The sequence below is a fragment of the Bactrocera latifrons genome, unplaced genomic scaffold (genome assembly GCF_001853355.1).
Source record: "Bactrocera latifrons isolate USDA-ARS-PBARC rearing strain unplaced genomic scaffold, ASM185335v1 scaffold_47, whole genome shotgun sequence".
Lineage (NCBI taxonomy): Eukaryota > Metazoa > Arthropoda > Insecta > Diptera > Tephritidae > Bactrocera > Bactrocera latifrons.
The window spans coordinates 588,849-611,203 of NW_017537123.1; the positions used below are offsets into that span (position 1 = coordinate 588,849).

General features: G+C 35.4%; 2 protein-coding genes across 14 annotated transcripts in view; both read left to right on the top strand.

The window, feature by feature from the left end:
- The window catches only part of LOC108973243 (FK506-binding protein 5), a 36,934-nt gene extending 22,711 nt beyond the window's left edge, over positions 1-14,223 (top strand). For 3 of the 13 annotated variants that reach the window (XM_018940336.1, XM_018940338.1, XM_018940345.1), the window contains 14 exons: positions 5,931-6,062; positions 6,412-6,735; positions 6,806-6,994; positions 7,297-7,434; positions 8,690-8,911; positions 9,490-9,672; positions 9,952-10,083; positions 10,316-10,471; positions 11,718-11,874; positions 12,378-12,544; positions 12,639-12,795; positions 12,898-13,064; positions 13,131-13,313; positions 13,379-14,223. In XM_018940336.1, the coding sequence (XP_018795881.1) occupies positions 5,931-6,062; positions 6,412-6,735; positions 6,806-6,994; positions 7,297-7,434; positions 8,690-8,911; positions 9,490-9,672; positions 9,952-10,083; positions 10,316-10,471; positions 11,718-11,874; positions 12,378-12,544; positions 12,639-12,795; positions 12,898-13,064; positions 13,131-13,313; positions 13,379-13,566 (2,495 nt within the window). In that variant the 3' untranslated portion in view covers positions 13,567-14,223. Of the gene's footprint in view, positions 1-529; positions 1,076-1,358; positions 4,243-5,930; positions 6,063-6,411; positions 6,736-6,805; positions 6,995-7,296; positions 7,435-8,689; positions 8,912-9,489; positions 9,673-9,951; positions 10,084-10,315; positions 10,472-11,717; positions 11,875-12,377; positions 12,545-12,638; positions 12,796-12,897; positions 13,065-13,130; positions 13,314-13,378 lie in introns of those variants that run through there. The other 10 variants (XM_018940344.1, XM_018940347.1, XM_018940348.1 and 7 more) reach the window with 7 other exon arrangements.
- Positions 14,224-15,715: 1,492 nt separating this feature from the next.
- Positions 15,716-22,184, top strand: LOC108973246 (putative homeodomain transcription factor). The gene is made up of 13 exons (XM_018940349.1): positions 15,716-16,438; positions 17,969-18,041; positions 18,291-18,430; positions 18,511-18,821; positions 18,889-19,088; positions 19,161-20,313; positions 20,403-20,649; positions 20,721-20,855; positions 20,929-21,107; positions 21,163-21,377; positions 21,439-21,568; positions 21,639-21,896; positions 21,956-22,184. Exons 2-13 carry the CDS (start codon positions 18,016-18,018, stop codon positions 22,181-22,183), a joined length of 3,222 nt encoding a protein of 1,073 aa, XP_018795894.1. The 5' UTR covers positions 15,716-16,438; positions 17,969-18,015; the 3' UTR covers position 22,184.
- Positions 22,185-22,355: the final 171 nt, after the last annotated feature.

Sequence of the window (22,355 nt, forward strand, 5' to 3'; positions counted from 1 at the left end):
AAAAGCACAAACGAGAAATCGAAGAAAACGTTGATAATAAATAAACAAGAAACTTTTCTAAAACTTATTTGCAACTTGAAATTTTAAAGTAAGTTTTTACTAACTTATCTGTGATTTTTCATTAGTTTGAATATTTCAAATATCGCTCCAAAGAATTTGTGTTAAGCGATATATCAAAGAAATTGCGAAAAATGTACCGTTAAATATGTGTACTACCTACCATTAAAAGTACAAACAAAAACCTTGTTTAAAGCAAGCAACTAGAAAACTAAACAAAACTATTTCGTTACTTTCGTGTACTTTTCCACCACTCTTTTGCGCTCTCTTTTAACTACTTTACTTAGTAACATTTAGTTTGCATATATTATGTTTTGTAATTAAAAGAAACCGTTTAATAACAACCGCAAATCATTCGTTTATGAAGTTTGTATAGACGTGCTTTGTTAGCAGACTTGCATTTTTTGTCTTTAGATGCCAATACTTTTTTGAGAAACAATCTGACAAAATGTTTTTGTTTGTTTGCACACAGATGACGAATGTTTCTATGTTGGATTGGGTCACGACGGCGGCTCAGCACGGCGTGGTAGTAATTTCGCACCGAACGCTTACAAACCATTCCAATGTTGTCCCACTAAACTGGAAAAGTCAACGAAAGTTCCCAAAATGACCGCACAACGCATCGGCCACGGCGACGGCGACGCGGCAAATAAGCGCGGCGGCAGCTCTGCGGGCAACTTTCAATTTGGACCGGCCACAGTGAGCGGTGGTGTAGGTGCAACCGGCAAGTCGGCCAAAGCAGCTCATAAAAAGGATAAGGATAGCAAAACCCCATTCAGGAAAATTGTGAAGAACGACGCAGGCGGTGATGACGACGAAGACGATGATGATGATGACGACGACGATGATGCGTCTGCACCAATGGGAAAAGTCTCCTACACCAGTCCTCGTAAATCTAGCGGCTCCGCAGCAAAGAAATCTACTGGTGGCAACAAGCAGGTGGCCAACGATAAGTCCTATGACAGTGGAAAATCGTCGAAAAAGACCAAAGATGGCGATAAATTGAATGTGAAGACCGGTATGTTCGGCTTTGGCAGATATATTATCTGGTAGTTAAGTGCCAGTTTGTATGTCGATAGAATTAAATTCGTTGCCTAATTTGACATATGTACATATGTATATATGTAAGAGATACCAAATCAATTATGTTTGTATATATGTATGTATGCAATGACGTGGTGTTTGCATGACATACATACATATGAACATTTGCATTTTTTTGGAGAATGTGCGTGGAGACATTTTTTCCTATTTTTATGTGATTGTTTTATTCTTCTTCTCTTTTCTTCTGTGTCTTGCAGGCTTTTATTATTTGCATAAACGACTAAAAAATCTATATGACCTTTTTCAGGATATCTCTCTTTGGGAATAAGGAAGCAATATAATTGAAAAAGCACTATCTAACCATAATATTAATAATTTACACACACAAACAAACACCTACACTGCATTGTTCATATGTACTAAGATAATAGAAAATACCCACTACTAATTATACCTTGTGAAGATTCATATCAAAAGAAATATGTACATATTTACAATACATATTAAAAAAAAAAACTGGAAAATACTAACAACAACATACAATTGCTCTGTTGTGTGCAAAAGCTATTTGGTCCCGAATAATTAAAAAAAAAAATAGGGTAGAACCCTATCACAGGGAGTGCATAACTAAGTATAGTTCAGTAGCATTGTATCATGCGCTCTTACAAAATAGCATCCCAAACAATTGGACATTTTTTTTAATGAAATTGATAACAAGAACAACACAATTTTAACAGTTTGTTGGCTAAATTATTTTAAATACTTCCATACATACTTAAATTGGACCTCAGCGAGGGCATGAATACTAAAATATATCGAACAGAGCTATTCACTATGCAGAGCCTTTGCTTTCAAACCTCGGAAATAGTTGTACCGCATACCCATTTTAACGTTTTCCGATAGTGAATGGCTTAACTAATGAAATATTTAGTGACTAAATTAGTAGCCACCGTCACCCCATTTGACAAACTACGAAAATCAGGATAATCCCATGAACTAATAAAACAAAACATCCATGGAACTATACACGCCGACATACAAATGTGTAGCCCAATTAGTTGTCCTTGAGAAATACTGCCATGGCACACCGCTTACACAAGGTTATACATAAGTGTGTGCATAAGTATAATAAAGCAAAAATTATATCTTGAAAATACAAAATCCGAAAATAAGAACAACATTGGAAACTGATCAGTTTTACTAGAGACAAAAAATCCATTATCAAATATAATCACCGATGCGTGATTTGGATATACAGTTGTCGTAAATGAACAATAACAACAACAAGAGAAATAAGAACCCCAAAGAAAAGCAACAACAAATATAGCAAATGTTCCACTACTTTGCAGAGATTGTTCGTTCGACAGACAACTCAATCCAATCCAACTCTTCAGTTCTCAGAAGTAATTAACTTCAAACAGAAATTAATCGCCTTCTATTTAGATTTAGTTGCTATACTGCATTTGCGCAGAACAGTTGTTAACGTGAAAAATGTTCAAATTAAGTAAAGTACTTCTATCTCAATTGCATGGACTTGATTAAGAAATATCTGGTTATCTCGTTCATTAGAAAAGTACTTATGGCAAATGCAGACGTTTTCTATTGCTCGGGAGTCAAGGGTCATGACTCAAGACTGTGCTATGCGTAAATCTGTATTTGTTTTTCGTTAGTTTCCTTTTTGTAGTTGCTTAGTAAAAAAGCTCCAATTTTTCCGTTCACTTTTTACGCCCCGCTTTTGATTTACCCCAACTAAAATGAATGTATGTACTATATGTCCTCACATTGATAGATATGTGTATTCACATAAGCCACTTCGTTTGCTCTTGCTCTCCATAGCCGTTCGTCGACTAGCCTTAAAAATTCATTAGAATCAAAGAACGTCAATAAAATAAGGACATGGTCCAACTGCAGGCAATTTGTACTTGAAAACTCGATAAATAAAAAAAAAAAAAAATGTCAGTTAACTATTTTAATTTTTATACTGTTATACTAGAGAATCTTAACTATTTACAAACTTTTATTGTTAAAGAAGAAAACAAAAACAAAACTCACTTGATAATCTCCAAAGTTGGAAAATTTATTTTATAATTACAACAAACAATTTTTGTAACTGTACTTAACACTTTTGATACTATACATTTACACGTTTTATGCCGTTTTGTGTACACTTTACAATGTAGGGGACTTGAAAATTTTATTGCTAACTTTTTATTATTATTTATTATGTAATATATTGTACTTATGTATTTATAATGCAAAAATCTGTTAACTATTTTCGGAGCTGATAAGAAAGCATAAGAAGTAAGTGAAGAACATTGTTATAATCGAACCGAATGCCCTACCGTCTGAAGACAACAACAATAATAACTACTTTGCATGTGTCTAGGCATAAATGCATATATAACTAATATATTTATATATGAACATAAAGCGCTAACTAAACTTAGCGGATAGCGGGGGCATGGTTTTCGATTAAAAAGTTTTTTATATTTTGTTGTAGAAAAAATTTTGTAGTTTGTGTGAAAGAGTGTTGTTGCAAAGCGAATGTAACACACAAGCACACACACACGCACACAAACCAATGTATATACATATGTATATAAATACGTATACATATATACTATGCAGGGGAGCCCCTAGGTGGTGCCTCTGGCTGTTTGTAATTTTATTTATTGTTGTGCCGGTATTTAAAATACCGTTAAACTCACGCCGGTTGCCTACATACGCACATACACACATATGCACGTTGGGGGCTAGTTACATTAGCATCTCGCTCTGCTATGTGTGGATGTGTGTGTGCACGCCTGGAAACGCTGTTATAATTTAACGAAGTTGAAGCACTTGTTATAAATGCAATTTTCTAATTTTAATTATAATAAAGAATACACACACACATACACAATATTATGATTAAATGAAACAAACTATCGAAATGTAAATGTTTTTCAAAAATAAAAAACAAAAACTAAGCTTAAGTAACATTTTACAAAACAGTGTTGAACAATAGCGACTTTTTGAAATGTACAACGATTTAAAAAACTCGGGCACACCGAGTTACGCATGTATGTACGCCGTTAAAAATAAAAGTACCACGGAGCGATAAAAGCAAAATAATTTCAATTGTCAAAAACAAATGTTTTACGGAAAAAAATTATTAGTAAAATTGTAATTTAAAACTGAAATTTTTAGAAATTTAATAAACAGATTTATACAAAAAATCCAACCACAAACGCATTTAAGAAAACTCAAAAGAGCCCGAATTCATCCATAGAGCCCTAAACAATATTAACACACATTTATTTTTCTACAAATGAACCACGCCCTTTATCTCTATTAACCGCTAAAGCATTCTCCTCGGCACTACGAGGCAAATTCTAGAAAGCACTTATCACAGTTATTTTAGTTCCAATTTATGGTGTTTGCATAATATTGAAGTACATAAACTACATATTGAATACATCTACATATATAAGAAAATATGTAATATGTATATAATTATGAACCTTTGTGTTTGAATTCTACCCACTTCTGTTATTAATCTCATGAAGGCTAAAACCCTCGAGTGCATGGGATTGGATGTCGACTTCCCTCAATGTTCCTCTTATTCTGACTTTTTTGAAAAACATATTTTTAACAATTTGCAAAAATTGTATCCCTAACAGACAGGGAACAAGTCATTTAGATCAGATGATGAATTAAAGTAAAAAGGGGAAGCCGGAAAAACTAAATCTTGTATGACCGCGATCGTGGATATTAATAAAGTAGGAGAAAATACATTTATTAATAACTTAATAAATTGTTGTTTATGCATGAAGAGGAAAATTGGAATTTACAAGAGTTTCCAGCAAAGATGTGAATAATAAAATTCATTTTTTAATTTATTTGCTTATTTTGAATATCCCAACTTTTTTGTTTTTGAAATATTGCCGGCTTTTCTTCTAAGCCATAAAAATATTTCAAATAGTTTAATATATTCCATTTGTTGTTTTTTATTTCGGCGGTGCTGATAGAAGAAGTATTCTTGTTTTCAGCATAAAAGTGTGCGTGATTGTGTGTGTGTAAGTGTATATGCGTTGGTGTTATGTGTGAAATTAGTGTGTTATTCTTGATATCGCTCATAAATCAGTTTTTCCTTGTAGGCGGTCGACACTGAAGTAAAAGAGATATTCTAAATTCACATTTGTATTATTCCGTTAACAAGAAGGGCAGTATTATAGCTTTTTGAATGAATTCTGACGTTCTGACGTTCGCTGAAACGAAATTCGAATTTGATCATTGTACTGGCGGCCAAAGTTACGATTCTGTTCACTTTCCTTCACACCGCAATTTCAATATGACTAATTCCGACCTCATAGCAAATGTAATCTATCGCAGGTACTCAGGTTATCGGAAGGTCAGGTTGCCGAGGTGAAAGTTGCAATTTAAAATCGAATTAAGCACAATGCCAGGTCGTTTTGGACGGTCGACACATTTTGAACGCAAAAAAAAAAATACAGGACTTATTTCCCCAATCATCTGATTTACAAAATTTGTCTCTGATACATTCATCCGCCGTAGGAAATTTCCGCCATCAAGATATTAGCACCGATTTACGGAGTTTATAGCCTGTATAATACAATACACATAAATGTTCTGTACTCAGGTAGTTACGTAAGTACAGGGTTTATAATAATATTTTTTGACGCTTCGTAACTCTTTTGAATTGATCGGCAAACTGCAGCAAACAGGTAATAATATCTCAAGACATTTGTTTATAAGCTAATCGTCAGTAAAATGAAAACCCCATTTATTTACATATGTTTTAATAATTTTACATCCAAAATAAACAGGCAATATCCAAGATCCACAAGTCGTCTTCAAATGGATTTTGGAACAAAAGGCCGATGAAAGTATCGAGCTGATAGATCGTGACACTCTAAATGAATATATTAACACCAAAGATTTTCTGGCCGTCGTCTTTTGTAAGTAAAACGCAAACAACAATAATTACAACACTAAGTAAATGTAATAACAAGCTATAGCAACAACAATATCAGCCCGACTACAAGTTAACGTTGTTTTTATGACAACAACAAGAACAGCCGATGAAAATAAAAACTGTAAAAAGTGTTTAAGCGTGTTAGCGCTATTAGTTTAGATAGTTAGCCCACTAAAAACTGTAACTGCTTGTCATAAAACCGCCACAATTCGTTCAATTGCGTTGTATTTAATTAGTAACCATTCCAGTTGGCTTAATTAGTAGTATATTGCTAGAACCTCGAAAACTTAAATTGCCTCATTGATCCTATGAACTCCGCTTACCGTTTGCAGATAAAGAGGACGATCCCGATGCACCGCGCGTTCTCCGCCACATTGAATTGATTGATGATGAGGCGCTAGAGTACGGTATCTACATTGTCAAAATGAACGACAAGCTAATGGCGAAGAAATACGGCTACCGCAATCCCCCTGGCATAACATACTTCCGCAAAGGCAAATACATCAACTATGACGGCGATATCGACGATGAAGAGGAGGTTTTGGATTGGCTCACCAGCCCTGCCAACATGGAAATGACTGACCACATTGAGAAGGTCAATCGCAAAATGTTTGAGAAAATACGAAAATCGTCCGATTACTTGGCTGTGATCTTCTGTGAGTACCAATCGTTCTTCTATATTTGTATAAATGTATGTATGTTTCGAATTGTGCATTTTCTTCGCAGATAGCGACGAATGCAAGCAATGCCCGCGAGTACTCGCTGAGGTGGAGCACATCGATGACGAAGCCGATAAGGCGGGCATCGATTTCGTGAAGATCGACGACAAACAAATGGCAAAAGAATTTGGCGTTTTCGCGCTACCTGCAATTGTATTCTTTAAGCCATCATCCAAGGAACCAGTTATCTACGCCGGTGAGTAAACTATGGATGTAATATGAGTTAGGCGTAGTGCGATCGGTTGGTTTAAAATGGGGGGGATAGAATGAATGCTTGGCGACAGCACTATGTTTAGTTCCAAACGACATACATTAATGGACAGGTGGTTTTCAATGACTTTAAAGATTTCAAATTATTTCAGAATGGCTAATGTAATTTGCTGGACACACACTTACATATACTTGCAACAACATTATGTATTTGTAAAACTTATTAATAGAAGATATAAGTCGCTATATTTATTTATAACATATAGTTTGTTGTATTTTTAATTACAGGTGATCTTTATGAAGAAGAACAAATTCTTGCTTGGTTGCTTACGCAAAAGGATCCAAGCGGGGATGTTATCGAAGATCTTGAAGGCGAGAAACTGGTTCAACTGATCGAAGATTCCGGTGCGATTGCGGTGTATTTTTGTAAGTAAACAATATAGTTTTCTTATGAAATTAGTGGCAGGCTGCAATCGGTTTGGTAGCATTAATGTGCAAAGTTGTAAGCATTTCCCAATTATTTCTATAAAACAAACAAATAACAGGGTATTGTCAATTCTTTCTAATAACTAATTCAATAGCTCATGTGACAAGGTTGAATGCAAGAACAAATCTTATTTTATCCAAATCCAAATATAATAACATCACTAAAAGATAAAATTAGGCGAACTGTCTTAAATAGTATATCTGAGTACTTTAAAAAGAGTTACTTTAAAAAGAGAACTGTACACTTTTGCCACGACTTCTATCAGTGCTCTCTAGACTTTGAATTCTTGAAAATAAGAAAGTAGTTTAATGAATTATGCTTCATGAGCCGTACTTTTGAAATGGTCTAAATGCTCCACCAGTTTATTCCAAGTTTCATTTCAAGCGCCAAGAGTCTTCATCCCATAAGAATAGGCTGACAGAAATCTCACGATCTATCAATGCTCTGGCTTAGTTCATCTCTTTTTTAATAAAAATTTTGATGACCTATAATGGGCTTTTGTTTTTCGCAGTAGGACGTTTCATTCTTTTAAATTTATAAAATTTGTTCCTGAGATATTGAGCGATACTTCCTTCTAAATTTTAACACCCACCAATAAATGTGTTCCTTCAATTTTGAGCTTGTCAGAAAATGTGTGTCTAAAATTTTTTGAAGAGTGGTCAAGCGCCATGAATTGAAAATTCTCAGACCTATGGCAGATTTCTTTTCAACTTGCTACATTTATTGCTACACTTTTGCGCAAAAAGATTGCAGCACTTAGATATAAATATTGACATAGTAAGTTGCTTTATTTGTCTAATAATGATTTACATAGTTTACTTTAATTTAATTTTTATAAATGTAATTAACGATATACGTACTTTTACTTGAAGCTAATTTTCTAATCCGATCTTTCATTCAAGTAGTTGCGGTTCATTGGCGACAAGAACTTCTCTTCTGTAACTAACCGTAGAATAAGACAATAGTACATAATTTTTTTATTCTATCGATCGAATTTAATGATATTTTCAAATTTGAATTCTTTCCAATTTTAAATTAATTTAACAAACTCAACAACGATGACAACAAACAATTTTAATAAAAACTACTCCTGACTTTACTTAAAACCCAAAATACATAAAAACAAAAACAAACTCAATAAAAATCAAATCAAAACGAAAACCAAACTCGAATTGAAATCAACGCTGAACGTAGGGAACAAAACACAATGTGACATTTGTACTTCAAAGGCAGCACGTAAGGCGAGACTGAAGAAGGAACGCGAAGCGCAGCAGCAGGAGGGCGGTGCGGGAGTAGCAGCATCTTTCGGCGGTGAGAGTGAAGCAGCCGCAGCTGAAGCAGAAGCGGGGGCCGAAGCGAGTGCTGCCAAGACAGCGACTCCATCCTCCGCTGCCGGCAGCAGCAAGCACGACGATGGTAGCGAAACATTACCGTATTACAGAAATTCCCCAGACCCCAAAAATACCGACTGTGTAAAATCAACTTTTTGATTCCATGCCACCTTGCGTGATTATATGCACACATATGTATATTTGTATTTTGCAAATTAGTTTGTAGAGTTTCATAGTTTTGAGCAACCTTAAACGTTAAGTAAAAGCGTATACCCTCAAATTCCGCATTTGTCGTTTTTTTTGCACGCCCAACCATTCGAAGTAAAACAAAAGAGATCAAAAGCTCTAAACAACCTCTAGCATTCTCTACCGTTGCCCATCCTCACACAACAACAACGAAATTTTTTTTACACTAGCCTCTTAGTGGACTTGTTACTGGGTCCACCATCTACATATGATAAGCTCGTAAATCTCTAAAAATATTTTGAAGGGGATTTTAATCTGCTAACCATCTTTGCAAAAATACGGCACCTTAAAAATTGCGATCTTCGATCTTGTGCTAACTTTCTCGCTTTTTTCTAACACTTCAATGTCCTACTATCCGCTTTTCTGTAACCCCTCTTGTACGCTAATTAATCCATTTTTGCTTTGGTTTCTGTATAGATGCCGATGGTTGTGAGCAGTGCACCAAAGTACTAGAAGAGTTGGAGAACATTGATGACGACTGTGATAAGCACGGTATTACATTTGTTAAGACACGAGATTTCTCTGTTGCTGACGGCTATGGTGTGCACGAGTATCCAGCTCTGGTGTACTTCGAGGGAGGTATTCCAAATGTCTTTGAAGGTAGGTAGCTACATTACTGAAGTGCTTACGGCTCTGAACAGGTCGACAATGTCTCGAACGATGACTATAATATATAGTATATATAATAAGCCACTTTAAGAGAATTTAGAATAGGCCAATTGAATACAATAGTTACGAAAGAAAACAGATGCTGAAAGCAAGGCTATCAGCTTAGGCTGCCGGCCAAGAGTTGTTCGCGACCTGAAAAACTGACAATTCGCAGCGAAGAGAAATAAGTAATCAATGTCTTTAATACATTGTGCATTATTCTAACCTCAGGTGAATTGAACGAAGAAGAAGAGGTCTTACAATGGCTTATCACCCAAAAGACTGAAGATCGTATCGAGTTAATCACCCGCCAGATGCTGGAAACTATGGTTGAAGAAACACAATATTTAGCCGTTTATTTCTGTAAGTTTAATCCAAAATTAGTGGTAATCCTTTTGATTTACTCAACTTTTTGATAAGTGTTGCTTCAAATATTCTAACTGTTTTTTCCCCTGTATTGTCCATTCATCATGAACCTCCACACTACCCCACATCAACAACACTGTCAATACAACCATAAAAATATTATATAAAAACAAACGACTACACATTCCGATCCAACACAAAACAAAACCGAAACCACAAAACTCCCCAGTACCCACTGAGCGCAATGGAAAACCACCCGCTTATTGCCGCAGTTTCTGTTCGCCTGCCTCTTTAAACGGAAGCATGAACAACACCTCGAAACACGCATCCAAACAATTTATAAAGAATTACATTTCACGCAAAAGAAAACGTATCGAAAATCAAGGTATTCACAAAAAAATACTACATAACCTACGAAATTTGTACATAACCAATTAATCTAAATACTTACATTGTGACCTATTTGGAGAATGGTACACGAGCATATTTTTTTGTATTTTCGAAACTAATTTTATGCTTCTGGGTCAGCATGATCGCAACTACAGTTAGGTTAGCTTTGAATATTGTGTTTACTTTTTACATAATGTCAAACAGCAGAGTATCTTTTCAAACTAAATGTCACTTATAAAATAATGTATCTAAATTCTGCTTAGTTTTAATTGGTTGGGTTGATCCGAGTGGTTGATTCCAAATGTATTATAAACTATAATTAGAAGCGTTATTCTAAATCTCTGTTTTCAGCAAACTGACGTAAAACAAACACATAATACCCGATACTCATTCTTTCATACAAAAATGTATATGTATGTCGCGATAAGCTGGGCTTTACCTGTTATGTTAAAACCGGTGAGCCCATATAGAGTAGTTCTCGAGAAATTTTGCCAACCGACTTCAAAAACACAGTTTCGAAAAAACGCGTTTAAAGACGGCGCACAAGTTCTCGAGGCTGTGTCGAGAGGCGAACTATTACTCGGATCAACTTGACAATTTAGGACAATATTTCAGACATGTTGTAGAATTTTATCAGATAAAAAAAGAAAGATAAAGATTTATAAAGTAAATCGTTATTGCGTGAAGTTTGTATAATACGATTACTAAGGGTTTTTTTTTTCGAAACCCAAAACAGACATACGAGAATTTTCATTGCATATGTTACACGTGTATAAATTTATTTTATTTAGTTTGGAAATGAATACCTTAATTTTTGGCGTTTTCTTTCTCTGTCCCCATGTAACACAACTAATTCAATTTTCTATTTTTAAGCTAATTTAATACACAATTTTGCCTTGCTTCAAGAAACACAAAAGTATGCAAATCCGAAATACTAAATTTGTATGTATATAGTATTTTCTATAATAACAATAATCACATTTGTCTTCCTTAACTTTTCTCTGACCTTCCAAACAATAGATAAATATCAATTGCAATTAATCCGAAAAAATTCTAACGCCTAATTATTTGAACATTTCGTGCGTTCCATACTTGAAATACACATTAACTTAAAATATCATCAAAATTCACACATTGTTATTGTATTATATGTGACAAATAATGATTCTAGCTGTTGGAAATGTTAATTAAATGTTATTGGTTTAAAGACTAAAAATCGTTCATTGGTTTTCGTTATCCAGACAAAATCAACTGTAATATTTGCGATCAAATTTTGGAAGGCCTTGAACTGATCGACGACGAATGTGATGTCTTTGGTATCCATATGGTCAAAATACAGGATCCGCAACTGGCAAAACGTTATTCGATAAAGACATTCCCAGCGCTTGTGTACTTCCGGTAAAGTATTGCCAATTGTGTTCCCATTAAATGTCCCAGAAACGTCGGCACGTTAGATTAGAATATATTGAAAAGTTTTTTTACTAAATTTGGTTGATGTAATGCAAGTGGTTTCAAAGGGATTCATTTGGAATTGCCTAAGGGTGTTGGGAATTTCATAAACGGAATTTTTAAATCTTTATTCTTGCTCTCAATAAAATGCCAGTGCATCTAAGAGTTAAATTACCAGCAACTTATTCAACGACTGAATAAATACCTATCCATTTAAAAAAGAAACCTTGTCCCCAACTGAATCGAAGCATTTACTCATTCAAAATCAAGAAGCACTGAACATTTATTGAGTATTGCATCAACGCTAAAACTAATATGCTTTCAAACTTATAAGCGAAAATATCACGGGTGCTAGGTCTTACGTTATCTTAGAAGGCATCAACGCCTTGTTTGGTGTCTGACTACATTTTTTCAGACAAAAGTATATTAATTTGGCATTTTCTTTCATAAAGAAACGGCAATCCTCTGCTTTTTGAAGGCGATCTACAAAATGAACAATCCGTTCTGGAATGGTTAATTGATGATGACAACCGCGAATTGGCAGATGAAATTGAAGAAGTAAACGAACGCATGCTAGATCGCTTAATGGCTGAGTCTACACTATTAGTAGTGTTCTTTTGTAAGTAATAATGTTTATAATTAACGTCAAGATATCTCTTTGTCTGTGAGTATATTTTCTTTAACCAATCATTTTATTATACTCAACATTATAGATGAAGAAGATTGTGCCGAGTGTGAGGAAATTCTCGAGGAACTAGAAGAGATTGACGGCGAAGCTGACATGTTTGGCATTGACTTCGTGAAGATTGCAAGCATTGAAGCGGCAAAGAAATACGATGTCGTGAATATTCCCTCACTGGTCTACTTTAGGTGAGTAAACTAATATCTAAAAAATAGTTCTTGCTCCGAATAAGGCGAAAATAGTGAACAAACAGTTTACCAATAACAATCACTGTCTGATTTACTTTTCAGAAAACAAGTTCCTGTTTTGTACGACGGTGATTTACACCAACACGACAAAATTATAACCTGGTTGACCTCACAAGATGTTTTCGAAATAAAAAATGAAATTGAGGAAGTAAATCGTAAAATGTTAGACAAACTACTCGAGGAAAACGAATTTATAACGGTTTTCTTTTGTAAGTAATATTAACTAATACAAAATATCGGAAAAGCATTTCACAACATACGAGGTAACCCTTTAGATGAACATAATCAGCAAGACAGTATCGCCGCACTGGAAAAACTGGAAAACATCGATAGTGAAACGGATAACTTGGACATTACATTCGTTAAGATGGCCGATTCGCGTTATGCCAAGAAATGGGGTGTTACAAAGCTGCCAGCTATGGTGTATTTCCGAAGAAGGTTCCCCAGCATTTATAGAGGTTAGTGCGGGGAATTTTCTTTTGGGAAAATCTAAAATAACTATGCGTTTCGAATTTCTTTGTAGGTGATCTTCTTTCCGAAGATGAGGTTTTGGAATGGTTACGCAAAAATCGCTTCCGCCAACCAGAATTGAATATATTCATGTATGCGCTAATCGCATTGGCCGTTGGTTTCTTATTATACACTGCCTTCCTGCTACAATGCTTCAAGCCGGCGCCACCGCCACCGCCACAACACCCAAAACAGTCGTGATAATTTAAAAACCAAAAACAATAAATAGTTACCATTAATTAAAGCGTATAGAGGAACAACGAATACACTGGAAAAAACTATAAATTGGAGAAAACATTTCAAACACACATTTCAATAAATACATCGACAAAAGAAATAAAGATTTTTCGAATTATCATCCAATTCTATCGTCTAAATTAGACGTAAGGAGAACTACTACAACGAATTTTTAGCAAACATAGATCCGAAAGCGAATCCAAATAAACATTAAAAAATAGAGAGAGAGAGAGACATACTTACAAAGAATCGATTGAAGTACATTTCGGGAATACTATCGGAGAGGCAAAAGAAATACTTCTTAGCGAAAAATTAAAAATTAAGTCCACAAATATGCAAAAGCTAGACCGCCGCAACTAAAACCCAAACGAAATCTAAAATGTATTTGTGTAAAGGCAATTGGGAAACTTAATTGTATCGTTGCCGTACGATTGTCGAAAAGGAATTTGAATTTATTAAATAAACTTCTGCGAATTATTTATTTCTGCACGTATGTATATACATATGTACATGTATGTGTGCAGATATACATGTTTAAGCCGTTTGTATTCGCATATATATATAAATATGAATTTTTTGCTACAAAATGGATAAAATAAACTATTTTTTGGATGATAAGAAGTGAAAGTGTGTTTATTTTCGATGGGTTGGCAAAGACTGATTAGCCTTTTATCAGTAATTTAGATTGAAATTTAACAATATTTTTATGTCTCACAAAATTGATTGAATTTTTGTATAATTTCATGCCCTACGATTACTAAGCAAAGCAAATCATAGTTTTTCTTTAAAAATTAAGAAAGGAGCGTCAACTTCGGCGACACTGAAGCCATAATACCCTTCACAATTGCTATTTTTATAGTATTAAAGATATGAAAATATCTTTATTTTCATTTTAGTCGGTCAATTTGGACGGCAGCTAAGTGCTAAGTGATCCTGTCTGAACATTTAGAAAGAGTCAAAGTCAAATTTCATGAAGGTATCGTGTCAGACAGGAAGTTTTCCATATAATGACTTGAGTTTGATTGTTCAACTACAGCATTATCCGATATCGATTCTCCAAAACTGAGGGAGTAGTGTTGACGTATATACCCACGGACAGACGGGCATGGCTAAATCAACTCAGCTCGTCACGGTGGTCATTTATATACATACATGCATACTTTATGATCTCCGATGTTTCAGAATTTTACAAAATTTGTGCCAAATTAAATATACTCCAAGCAGGGTATAATAAAATTTTGCTAGTACATTCACATAAAAAGTTTTCGACTCGAAGACAAGTAAAATCCTTGCCAACTCTCATCTTTTTACGCTCTGGCAAGCAACATTCACCATTGTTATTACATAGAGAGATACACTGAACTGAAGAGTTCATATACCACAATACTTTTGTTTTCTCCGCTTCTTTGTTTCCGTATGAACTGATAAGCAAAGCTAGGAAAGATGTATGTGAATGGGCCTATGCAGTCCTCAATGCATCACAGATCATGAGGGAGATCCTTCATGCCTTTCTTACTGATAGGGTGTATGAGTTAACCGGTGTTAATGTATTGGAGTTTCGTCACCTTAAACCCTGCCCTTAACAATATCAATAAGTGCACTCAGCTGTTGGTATCTCTTATCAGAAGATTTTGACAGTTATCCCTTATCAATATTTTGTTCCAAACAGTGTTGCCAACACTTCAACAACCTAGGATGTTTTGCGGATCTCCCCTTCAATGCAGCAATCAGTTCAATGAAACAAGTGTTCGATTCAATTATATAATATAACGTCTTGTCGATTGCTTAAAAACAAAAATTTGACAAAAGCAATTGGATTCATAATGTCAAAATCTGCCGTTTTTTCTTGTATTGTTTAATTTTTATGATTCAAAAACTAATTCTTAAAAAATTTCCTCCAAAGAAAATGCATTTTGAGTGGTAACTAGTGAAAATAAAAACAGAAAACACATGAAAAAAGAAAAACACAAGTGCTTTTGATATTATAGAAACAAACACTTCCTTTGTAAGAAGAAGCACGCACAGCCTTCTATAATTGAATTATGAACAAGTGTAAATACTACATTGTTCCTTCAAATCATTCAGTCAAATATTACTTTTTACAAATTATTCATAAATTTTTTTGTGTATACTTTCCATTCATTTATAAAATCAGCAAAATCATACCTTGGTGTTAGTATTTAAAAACCGCAACACTGTTTTTCTTTTTCAGAGGTGGGCACAGAAGAATCGCAAGTAGTTCGAAGTGAAATCGTGAAACAGCGAACAAAAGAAAGAAAACTGACATTTGTTTGGGTCAGCAGAAGAACGAAATAAAAACAAAATTCAAAATTAAAAAGATTTGGTTATCCGAATACCAGTAAAGGCAGAGAACGTTGGCTTGTAGCTGCTAGTACATACATATGTGCACATATCTATAACAATCGTTGCATACACTACCGAGACTCACTGTGAGCAGCCAAGTTGACAAGTGGAGAGAGTTAGCAATGTGTGCCGGAAGAATAAAACATTGAGAGCACTGTTATTATTGGATATTGAGTGGAGTTACGCTCACCTGGAGGCACGACAGCGAAAACAAAAAGTTTACATTTGATTTTGATGTGGAAACCAAATCAAAGGGAGGAACAATTTTCAGTTAGTTTTTGTTGTTCCGCGACTGCTGTGAATTGGATAATAAACGCGCTTGTCTCACGGACATATTATGGTGCCATATCAAATGAGAAGAACACTAAGAAAAATTACCTAAATTAGGAGCCGTGGAAAGAATAAAATATCGTTTGAAAAATAAATGAATTATAGAGTGAACAGAATTTCAATAAAATTAATGCGTAAATTGGTAAGTTAGACGTTGTGAAAATAAGATGTAATTGCATTTGAGGATTTATGTTTGTGGCTAGTAATTGATTCACCTACAAAGTGCAGTATCGAAAGCAGATGTGCTAGTAAACAATAATAATAACCTTGAACTCGCTTCAACTAACCAACTTAGACGTTGAAACTACTTTTGGTAAAATAGTGATTATTCCAATTTGCATAAAACGAACTCACATAACACAAAAAAGGCCAACCACTCGGTACCTAACAAAAAGTTCCAAAAGCAGAAAAAATGATCTAGCCTCAGCGACGTCTTAAACAGCTGTTGACACGCTTGTTTTATTGCATGCCAAACATACATATTTACTCTTAAATATATTGATATGTGTGGGATGCATGTTCCTCCAACCATCGATCTCACAATGCGGAAGTCTCAAACCATTTATATTGTATATTGGCATCGTTTATATAAGTTTGATTTTATTATACCGTTGGCATGTATGGTAAATATTTTGTCTTGCCAGCTTGCCTATTTTGCAATTTACAGACTCTGGATGTTAAGACGCGAGTGAAGGTGAAAGTTGTCAGCCCCACAGTTTCTGTTGTTAAAATTTACACCCATATTATGCTTTGGGTTATGTACATATCTATGTATATACATATATGTATGTATGAATGTATATGTTTGTAGTCTTGTACATAAATGCTAACCAACCTTGTAGGAACCTTTCAGGCTGGTGTGAGGGATAATTGAACGAAGTGGAATGTTTCTTTTTTATACAAATTTTTACTGACATAAATTTTAATTTTAATATATTTTTCATTACTCTTCATTATTGTTATCAAACCGCTTACGCTTAGGAATTTTACACAAAGCTTCCCGATGCAAGCTTAAACTTATTATCTTTTGTATAACTTTTACTAACTAAATGAAATTATATCAGGGGTTTAATAATCTCAAAAAATTTTCAAAATAACAACGAGCACAAATATTACAATAAATGTATTATTATTGTTACAAACGCTCATATTTTGTTAAGCAACGTACCGGTTCCTACATACATACATACAAATGCATGGTATTTAAATACCTGCACATAACCACAGCATTTTCTTTAATTACAAGTTCATATTCCATTACTCGATTGCGCCTAAAAGCAGCAAATTAGTATTTGACTTTCTAAATATCTAATTTTAGAGTTTTGTCATACATGTTAGTATTTTTTTTTTATTTCAAATTTGCAAAACGATTTCAACTTTGAACTAAACTCCATTGATGATTTTTTCTACGCTGTTCTGTATGCAAACTTTTGGTTAATAAATTGCAGTCTACGGTTTTATTAAAACAGAGCAACAAACAACGTGACACAGAACTGCATACACAGCGAATTTATGTTTCTTTTGTGACATCACGATATTACTAAACGAGATAAAAAGGAGAATATGTAAATTCATGTATCTAGTTTTTTGTCATATTAATTTTTTTCACTACTATTATGTTCATATATATGGATACCATTAGTGTTTTGATATTTTGAATTCTTGCTTTCAGATATTTCCTAGGAAATCTTTTGAGCCAAATCGTATGTAAACACTACTATGAGATTGGATGAAATTGTTGCGTGGTGAGTTCTTTTCAAAAATGGTATTACAGTTAGACTAGTCTTATTATTACTTTTATTAGAGAAAAACACTGAAAGTAAAGTTTCAGTATGAACTGTTAACTTAATTCACTCACTTCTAACATATTTAGTAATATAAGAATAAACTCATGCAATGTCTTCCGAAATATTTTTCTACGTACATATATACGTGAAATACCAAATAAACCATGTTCGCGAATTTTGCTAATTGATTACTTACTATTATTTTAGGTATCAGAAAAAGATTGGCACCTACGATAAGCAGCAATGGGAGAAAACTGTAGAGCAGAAAATTTTAGATGGTTTTAACAGTGTTACACTTAAAAATGCAAAGCTCAAGACAGACCTGATTGATGTCGATTTAGTTAGAGGTAGGGTTCGCCAAAAATTGCTCTGAATATGTAATTTTTCCAAATACTAATATTTACAAAATTTATTTCCTTTTGAGTAGGCTCCACATTTCCAAAAGCCAAGCCAAAACAATCTCTTCTAACTGTAATACGTTTAGCCGTGTTGCGGTACTTCTTCTTGCCCGTCTTTTCACGATGGTGGGTCAAACAAACATCGCCAAACACGTTCGCCGTGCTCCTATTAATGTACATCACACAAATGGTCACTTGGGCAATATACACCTTCAATTTACAACGATTTGGTGGTATCGATAACATAAACTCATCTTCGTCTTTCATAGACACAAATTTGACGAGAAGCAATGCAACCAAGGCCGATCTAAATTATGGAAGTAAACAGGTAGAAGAAGAGGTACGAACATGCGTATGCTGAAAATTTTATGAGCACAAGGACACATAATTATTTTCCCTTTTAATAGCACGTTGTCACCTTATCGGACCTGATTATACCAATGGTACTGGGCTTGCTGCTCAGTTTTATACACTCGCAAATTGTGGCAACTAATATTTTAACTAGTGTAAAGTCCAAACATAGACGCTGTTCGAACGCCAGCCAGAGTGGCAGACCATCCCGACAGAGTGGCGAGAATCGCGTTCGCAGGCGCAAGAAACTTGTGAGGTAAATAACCCATGCAAACATATGCACACACGAATGAATATATTTTATTTAAAATAAATATTTACCATATAGATTGCGTAATCAAGATTCTGTTGATGCCTCAACACAACAACAGCAGGCTGCAATAGTGCAGCAACAACAACAACAGCAGCAGCAACAGATAACCACTACACAAAGTACACAACAAACACGCTTATTATGTGCCATGCAAAGAATGCAAGCAAATTCTGGGAAGCTAACCAAAATTAACAATGCCACTACTAATGTCGTGGAATCGGCGCCAAGCAATGGGGCTGCCGATATAAACGACTCCACAATGCCAAAGAAACGGCCACCAGTGCCACCAAAAGTAACACCAGCTCGCATTGGCAGCGCCGAGATCTTCAACAACACCATCATTACCACGACCGGCATTCGTCGCTGCACCAGTCCCGCCAAACTAAAGCTTGATCTCAAACGCGCAACGGAAACGACGACAACTGCTGCAGACTTCAGCAGTACCAGCACCGATTGCAATACCGATAACCATAGTCCTACGAGTAGTCATAGTTTAGGAAATAAGAAACGAAATGTGAATTGGCACTCGCCCATACATAATTACGCTATAGTAAGTAGCGAACCGACTGTGGTAAGTACACAAGAGAAGCAACAACAAACCTCGCCACAATCACTGTCATCCCCCTCCGGCTCCGCTTCAGTATCGGCAGCGACCACCACCACGACCAGTGAAACTAATTCTCCGAATACAATATGCGGCTCCACAGGAACAGTGCGCACTAAAAGTGGTGCAACTGACGCCAGCTCTACTACTTCGAGCGCTGACTGCTCTCCCGGCAGCAAAATGGTACGCATCGATACGTGCGTACAAGAATTCTATGATGATCTCATAAGGCGCACTGATTGCCTAGTTTCCGAACATCGAAAGGAGAATATGAAAGACCAAAGTGTGAGCGGCGTTGCTGCTGCGTCTGTGTCTACTAGTGCGCCCAACCAAGGTTCCTTGGCGATACCAGCACTTCGTAACAACAATCGACGCCAAATCTGTGAAGATGATGGCTTTGAGAGTCTGAATGGCAAAAGTTCAAGTGGGGAGGAAATGAATATAGCACTACCGGTTTCGTATGCGGAAACACCGGTGCTGTCCGAAGAGAATAAACTACGTTTGCGATTAAATGCAACCAACCGGATAGAACGATTGGAAGATACCAGCAGTTATGAAGGAGAGGTAAGTTTAGACACCACAAACAATCTATCGTTCTTTATTATAAGCAGCGTTGCAAACTTTTTTGATATTCACTATGAATGTTGACACAGCCACAATCAAGCGCTTATTATCGTCTGAAACCGCTAAATGAGAAAATGCGGCCACTCGCCTCATGTGATATCTATCAGCCATCGAGGAAACTAAATGTTTCCGTTGCAGCAGATGTAAGCAGTGGCGACACCGATGAAGAGGGTGACGATGGAGAGACTATATCTAGTCCTGCTTCGCTGGGCAATGCTTCTAATTACACCGAGTGTACAACTTCCGCTACAGAATGGCTTGGTGTAACCACAAACAGTAATACTATTAAATTAATTAATTAATATTCCTATAAATATCTTAAAACTCATGTTATTGAATTTTCACAGGTGAAGAATGCAGTTACAGTTCAGAGTTGGAGAATTCTGATAACTATAAAAGCAATCAGTTTTCAGATGAGGATGGCTACGATGCAGATTTCATGCCCACTACCATTTTGAATCCACATGGCACGTCAGATCGCAGTAAGTTCAGAATGCTTTCAAGCGTGAACCAATAAATTTTTACTCTGTTTTTATTTGGATATGTCTCTGTCAGTCAGTTGCACTGTTTGGGAACAACGCGAGATAAAAAAAGCACAAATGTCCGTGCTTGAGATTTCATCCTGTATTATTGAGCGGGTTGAATCAATGCCGGAAACAAACGACTACATCTATATTGGTCTGGGCTTCTCATTCATTCTCTCTTTAATACCATCTTTTTGTCGGTTGTGTGAAGTATTTTCGCCATTTAGTGTTCCTCATTTTTTGTGCTACATCTTATTTGCATTAGGTAACCATCGACAGCGCCAATGAAATTAATTACCTTGAAGTTCCTATGCTGTTATGGCAAAAAGCAGCATTTTCCTTGTGGACAATATTTGGCTTTGCCTTCGGTAATACTCAGTGGGAGCGCACAGTGTTGGTCATAAGCTTCCTCCAACGCCTCTGTCTCACTACAATTCTTTTCATAGTGTTCGCTGTGGCAGAACGGACTTTCAAACAGAGGTGGGTGAATTTGCACAAAATGTGGCAAAATAATATCCAAAACTTTTAAATCAATTTATAGATTCCTCTATGCTAAGCTCTTCTCACATCTAACTTCATCGCGTCGTGCACGTAAATCCAACCTGCCACATTTTCGGTTAAATAAAGTACGAAATATCAAGACTTGGCTTAGTGTACGCTCATATCTCAAGGTAAAACATATTAATGAAATAATTGCTGTAGACATGGGTATATATGATATAATATGTCGTTATTTTCAAGAAACGTGGGCCGCAACGTTCCGTCGACGTCATTGTGTCAGCGGCATTCATAGTCACCTTACTATTATTGGCCTTTCTCAGTGTGGAATGGCTTAAGGACTCAGTGCATTTACACTCCCATTTAAATTTAGAGGCGCTGATGTGGTCTACAACAATTGGCATATTTTTGGTCCGATTTATGACTCTTGGCAACAAAATACATCACAAATATCGAAGCGTCTCTGTTCTAATAACTGAACAAATAAATTTATATTTACAGGTATTTACACATCTAGTCAGCTAAACTTTGTCATTCACTTTTTTTCGATTTCATCGCAGATTGAGCAAAAGCCTAAGAAAAAAGACGAACTCATGGTGTCCAACAGCGTACTAAAATTGGCTGCTGATCTGCTTAAAGAATTGGAAACACCCTTCAAAATATCAGGGCTTAGCGCCAATCCCTATTTGTTCACCACAGTGAAAGTTGTTATACTCTCCGCTCTATCAGGTGTATTAAGCGAAATGTTGGGTTTCAAGTTGAAACTTCACAAAATTAAAATTAAGTAAACCGAAAAAAATAAACAAAATATTTTAAATATTCCAAGGATGTAATCTGAACCCATAACGTGCTTGAATCGTACAAATTCAACCGAAACAGTAGTAGCACTAAGTTTCAAAATTTATGTATAAGCACATAATTTATTATTTAAAATATTTCAAGTGGTCTTATTTTTGCTTT